Genomic DNA, 6,149 nt, shown 5'->3' with positions numbered 1-6,149 from the left:
CCCACCGCGCAATTTTCATGAGAGCGTTGTAAAAGGGGCTTCCCTCTCGCCCTCCCCCCTGAGCTGACAGCTGTTGCTGCTGCGGTGAGGATCTCCCGAGAAGATGGGGAGGAAAAAGATCCAGATCCAGCGGATCACAGACGAGCGGAACCGGCAGGTGGGTCCCCCCCCCCCTCCCCGCCCCCATATATACCCATTGTCGGATGTTCTCCAAGTCCCGTTAACTTGCAGCCCTTTGGGCCGAGCTCTGCTCTTCTCTCCCAGCCCATAATACTAAGCCACGAGGGCTCGGTATTCAGGCTTCAGGCCGCTTGCAGGAGATGCCCCGGGCCCAGCAAACCGCCCCGTTTTCCTCTGCCGAGCTCAGAGCTGCTCCCACCTAAACCCTTTCCAGCACAAAGCGTCCCCCCCCACTTAGGTGCTGCTTTTCTTTTCATCTCTTGCCAAAAAATATACACATATATATTTCGTTTGGCGTTTTCCACGAGGCTTTTCCAACAAAAAACAGCCACAACGAAGGGCCGTCAGCAGCCCAAAGGAGCTGTGCTTTTTTTTTGTCAGTGGAGAGCTAACGTGTGCCCAGGGCTTCTTCCTCCTCGTGCCAGGTTTTCACTGCGCTGCCACCGAGCTGTTGACGCACGTGTGTGTGTGTGCATGGATGAATGCATCCCTGCATCTCACGGAGGGATGGGGGGGGGGGGGGGGGGGGGAAGCCTCATTTTTCCCCAATCCTCCTCTTCCTGAGCCCAAGCTCAGTGCTTTGCTGGAGCAGCTTTGCTCTGTGGTGGCTCCGCTGTTGCATTGCAGCGTGCCCCGCTGCGCTTTGCTACTGCTTTTTCTCTTGGTCCTCCAGGAAAAGCAAAGCAGCACGGCCGTTGTTTCTGTCCCTATTGCTTGAGGTGTCTGTCCCTGTTGCTTGAGGTGTCTGTCCCTATTGCTTGAGAAGTGGCGGACAGCAGAAGGCGCTGAGTCGCTCCTCAGCCAAACCCTAGAAAATGGCAGATTTCCTTCGTTATCTGGTGGTTAGGGGACGGGATGGGCGTAAAGTGGTTTTGCTAACGGCCTGATTGCTCGTGGCACTGCTGCTTTTCCAGCACTCGGGGCTCCGGGGTTGCTAAAGAAGCCGGGGTTTGCTTTCTTGGGGACGTGTAGAGGAGTGCGGTGCCGCACGCGCGCAGCCGGCCCTGTTTGGAGCTGCAGCAAATGGAAAATCTGTGGTCACGCTGGAGCCGGTGGCACTGCTGTAATAAAGCCTTTGGGAAGGGAAAGCAGCATCTCACTGCCAGCACCGGCAGCCAAGGCAGCGGGGGGAAGCGTTTGGGGCCGTGGTGCGGGGGTCTGCAGCCCTTTCCCGTGGTCTCGGATGTGCAGTGAGCCTCAGGTCCCTGGGCTCACTGTCTTGCTCCAGCTCGCTGCTCTCCCGCTGCTGCTGGGGGCAGGTATTCCATCTGGAGATGGGAATGTGGTGGCTGGGAGATGCTGGAAGTAGAGGGGGGGTGGAGGGGGTCACCTGCAGAGCTGCCCTGCTGTGGTTGTGCTCTCCTGGTCCTGCTGCAGTCAGTCATCCTCACGGCACGGGGAGCGCGAGTCTGCGCGGAGGGGAGCGGGATTACAGCAGAAGCCAAACCCAGGGGAGGAAAGCAAGTAAGAGTCTCTAATGTCATTAGGGGAATTACTGGAGAGGATTTGCCAGAACAGATCAGACCATCAGTCCTTCAGGGCCAGGCTGCTGACTCTGGCGACGACCAATATGGTCTGCATCAGGGGAAAGGCAAAAATCCCTTGGTAGTGTAGGGGCTGTGTGGGGCAGTAATTCCTTCCTGACCCCTTTGGTGATCGGCTTATGCCCCGAAGCATGAGATTTGATTACCCTCTTAGACTTATAAGGTTAATTCTTTGAGATGGGGCGCGTGCCCACGTGCGTCCCAGCCCCTTTGAACGGCGCAGCGGGTTTGGGGTTTCGTGGTAGGGCTGGTTAAAGGGCAGAGCTGTGCTTTCCTCTGCAAGGAGAGCTGCAGGCACCGGGGGATAAGGGTCGTTTCTGTGCCACGTCCCTGGAGAGGAAACATCCCCTCATTCTCAGAGGGATGGGGATCCTTTGCTGCTTTGGTCTGCTCGTTGCTGCTCGGCTTGCTGCTTCGTTCTGGGCAGGTGACCTCAGAGCTGAGGGGATCCTGAGAAGTTCAGGGCAGCCCCCAGCACTCGGTGGTTTCGGGTCCCCCGGGTGATGCAGGGCAGCAGGGTGCCCGCTGGCCACGTGAGCTTGCACTTGGAGCTGGGGCGAGTGATGCACATGGCGGGGAGCGGCAGCTGAGGTGATTAGAGCCCAATCTCGTTACTGCTTAATCATCTCCAGGAGATGGCTGGGAGGGATGGGATGCGCTCCAGCCCCAGCAGCGGGGATGGGGAGGCACGGGCTGCGCTCTCACAGGTCACTGGGTGCACGCAGAGCTGTGGCTACAATGCCTTGGGAAGCTCAGGCTCAGCTCCTGTGGCGCTGCTGAGCCAAAGTCTCATTGTACTCCTCCCTCCACACCTCAGGCTGGAGCTGCTCAGCTTCAAGATCAATGCCGTGACTGTGGTCCTAAGTGGGATTGAGCCCTACCCTGCACGCACGCAGCAAGGGAGCAGCTTCCAGCACCGCAGGGTGTCACAGCTGGTCGCTGCCTGTGCCCCAGCACGCTGCTTCACCCACACTTGGAGCAATGCGGGAGCCTCCCCTCCGTGCCTTTTTATTCCTTTCCTCTTGCTTTTTGTTAAGAAAGCACTGGCCAAGCGTTACGCCTTTCTCCACTTGAGGGTTTAGGGGCATTCAGCAGCTGCTTGTGGTCGCCTGGAGCATCCGTGGGTGCTGTGATGGGGATGGGGAGCCCCAAACCAGTCCCTCCAGCCAGCTGCATCCTGGTGGGGGTCGGTGCAGACTGGGAATCCCTTGAGTTTGGAGCCTGCACCCTGCCCCATCCATGGCCACCTCCTGATGCACAGCTCTCCCTCCACAAGGTGTTCAGTGCCCGTGCAAGGTACCAGGAGAGCAGGAAATGGTGCTGGCAGGTGGGACGTGGTGCTCTCTGACCCCCGGGGCACAAAACTGCCCTTTGCACGTGTGCTTTCCATGCTGGGGTCTGGTGACATCCAAGCTGCTACAGGGAGCGAGGAAGAGCTCTGAGCTGCAAGAATATTCAACTTAAAACCCCCCAGCAACCCGCAGCCCCCGGACAGATGGTAGCTCTGCTGGGGATTTTGCTGAAATTTATTTTCTCTTGATTTGGCAATATGCAATTTCCAATGCTGATAATCATCTCTGCGCTTGTCAAGTGTCTGCCTTGCGAGCCCAAAATAGGCATCAGCACAAATGTGTTGGGCCATGCAAAAGAGGGAGGTGGGAGAAGAGAGCTTGGGATTGTTGTCCACTTGGGGAAGCTGAGCACAAGAGGCGTCCTCCCGCTGTTACCTTCCTTTGGCTTCTCCTCCAGCGTGCCTCCCAAATCCCTTTGGCTTGCTTCCAGGTGACCTTCACCAAGCGCAAGTTCGGCTTGATGAAGAAAGCCTACGAGCTGAGCGTGCTGTGCGACTGCGAGATCGCCCTGATCATTTTCAACCACTCCAACAAGCTGTTCCAGTATGCCAGCACCGACATGGACAAGGTGCTGCTCAAGTACACTGAGTACAACGAGCCCCACGAGAGCCGGACCAATGCGGACATCATTGAGGTGAGGCCACATCCACGTTCCACCGTAGTAGGGCTGGGGCTGGGAGGAGGCTGGGCAGGATGTAAGGGGAACGAGCAGAGCTCTGACACCAGGCTGATTTGGCATCTTTTTTTTTGGTCAAATTTGCAAAAATCCTCAGCTCTGAGTGGTGGCATTGGAAGCCATCTGGAGTGACGTGCTGGTTTACTGCTGTAAAATGGAGGTGCAGCGTGGCTTTGTGGGATCTTCCAGGCAAACCAGGTTGGGTTTTGGAGGCATCCCCCGGGGCTGCAGCACTGGGGTACATGACCGCAGCTGCCCTCGTGGGCTGTGTCATTTGTGGGGCTGCAGGAGGGCACCAGCAGCTAACACTAAGTGGGCTGGGGGGGCCTTTGAGTGCCTCCCCTCTGGCCTCTGCTCAAAGCACGGCCTGCCTCCTGCTGGGTTGATGGGGATGCGTTTTGTGAATCCTGTTTGACCCAGCTCTGTGGCGGGGATGACAAGGGCACAGTGTCCAACCCTTGGTGAAGCCGAGGCCGGTGACACCCTCTGCTCCCTCTGCATCCTCCAAAACAGCAGCCTTGCGTGCTGCTCTCGGCAAGCCCTCTCTGATCATCCCCACCACGTCCTCCTCATTCCTGTGTCACTGCGCTGGAGCACGGGATGCTCGCTGGGCTCCCCAGCCACATCGTGGCAATGGTGTGATAGAACCACGCATGTGTCACTCATCAGCTGCAAGCCGTGTGTGGGCAGCTCCCTTTATGCATGGGCAAATTCAGACAAATGCGAGGGCTGCCTGGGTAATTATTGACATTATGGGCGGGCATCAATTAGCAGCAGTGGAGCCGTTAGTCACTTGGGGCTTGCATGGTGAGGAGGCTGCAGACTGTCCTCTCCTGCCACTTGGACCTGCTGTTGCTGCCTTTGAAGCCCTCTGGTGCAATTCAGCAACCTCAGGTGGTGCGCCTGGGCTTTGATTTCAGAAAAAAAAAAAAAGACAACCTCGCAACCTAGCTCAAAAAATCTGGCTTTTCTTGGTTTGGGTTTTTTGGGGTTTTTTTTTGTTTTTTTTTTTTGCACCTCCCTGAAGCATCTCTTTGTGAGCGCTTTGAACTGGCATCCGCTGTCCTCTGCGCTCCTGCTCAGCACTGAGCGGCCGACAAGGGCCTGCCTGCTCCGTGGGCCTTTGTAGACCTTCCTAAATTGCTCAAAACGCCCTTTCTGGATGTTATTTGAAGCACTGGTAGTAGCCTTATCCTAGGAACGGTAGGGCCCTGTGCACTGCAGTTGCTGCGTTTCACAGCCACGGTTCCCTGCCTCGCTCGTTGGTGCAACCTTGCCCAGCCTCCCCAGGATGCTCATACTGGAGCTTGAGGCATTGAACAGATTTGTCTCAGCCTAAAAATACCATAAACATTTTGGGCAGCGTTCTCTGTTCCCTTATGGTCCAAGATGCAAACACTCCCAAGCCGACAAGTTACACGCAGTCCTTGGCACCCAAAGAAATGCTGTGTTTGCACCACATGAAAAGATGAATCTGCATCCAAAGCTGGAGAGAGGAACATGGGAAGTGGAAGGACACTGGCGGATGGTGAGGAGAGGAGCCGAAGCTCAACATGTCTCGCCAGCAGAGCTGCTGTCATCTGCTCTGAGATCCTGTTCAGGCAGGTCCAAAGCCACTCAAGCATCCATCCTTGTCTTCATCCCTTCTGCCTGCGTGCAACAGGGCTTGGACTGCTCCAGGATGTTCCTGTTTTCTGTTCCAAGCCCTGCCAGGACATTTCCCAATTGTGGAGGTGGCTGGGTCTCACTAGAACCCCAGTTCTGTGGAGGTTCTCGATGTCTCACCTATTGGATCTTCACAGCATGACTTCTCCTTGGAGGTTCAGGTCACGGTGCGAGGCTTTTGCACAGCGGTGGGGCCGGGATTTTGCTCTGCTCCACCAGCAAGGGCCAAAGCTGTGAGGTCTGCATTTGTTTGGAGACGTTTGGATGGCTGAAGGGGCCACTGCCTTTGTGACACCCATGTCCCATTCCTGCAGGAGGGACATGGCCCTGTGTGCCTCTAGGAGCACCTTAGGTGAGGAGGGAGTGACCCAGGCCTGACAGCAGCGGGGCCTTGCACGGCACAGGGACTCAGTCCTGGTGGCAGTGGGGCCTTGCACAGCACAGGGACTCAGTCCTGGTGGCAATGGGGCCTTGCATGGCACAGGGACTCAGTCCTGGTGGCAGTGGGGCCTTGCACAGCACAGGGACTCAGTCCTGGCGGCAATGGGGCCTTGCACAGCACAGAGACTCAGTCCTGGTGGCAATGGGGCCTTGCATGGCACAGGGACTCAGTCCTGGTGGCAGTGGGGCCTTGCACGGCACAGGGACTCAGTCGTGGTGGCAGTGGGGCCTTGCACGGCACAGGGACTCAGTCGTGGTGACAGTGGGGCCTTGCATGGCACAGGGACTCAG

General features: G+C 57.2%; 2 protein-coding genes across 5 annotated transcripts in view; one reads left to right on the top strand and one right to left on the bottom strand.

The window, feature by feature from the left end:
- The window catches only part of LOC110388003 (feather keratin 2-like), a 906,242-nt gene that overhangs the window by 279,454 nt on the left and 620,639 nt on the right, over window positions 1-6,149 (bottom strand). The gene's annotated exons all lie outside the window — the stretch shown is intronic.
- MEF2D (myocyte enhancer factor 2D) overlaps window positions 7-6,149 on the top strand; it is a 23,967-nt gene continuing 17,824 nt past the window's right edge. For all 4 annotated transcript variants that reach the window (XM_021376654.1, XM_021376653.1, XM_021376652.1 and 1 more), the window contains exons 1-2: window positions 7-157; window positions 3,507-3,710. In XM_021376654.1, coding sequence (XP_021232329.1) covers window positions 104-157; window positions 3,507-3,710 — 258 coding nt within the window. In that variant the 5' untranslated portion in view covers window positions 7-103. The remainder of the gene's footprint in view (window positions 158-3,506; window positions 3,711-6,149) is intronic.

Source organism: Numida meleagris, chromosome 24 (assembly GCF_002078875.1).
Source record: "Numida meleagris isolate 19003 breed g44 Domestic line chromosome 24, NumMel1.0, whole genome shotgun sequence".
NCBI lineage: Eukaryota > Metazoa > Chordata > Aves > Galliformes > Numididae > Numida > Numida meleagris.
Note: the sequence above shows the minus strand (reverse complement) of the source record. Positions and strands in the feature narration are given on the sequence as shown.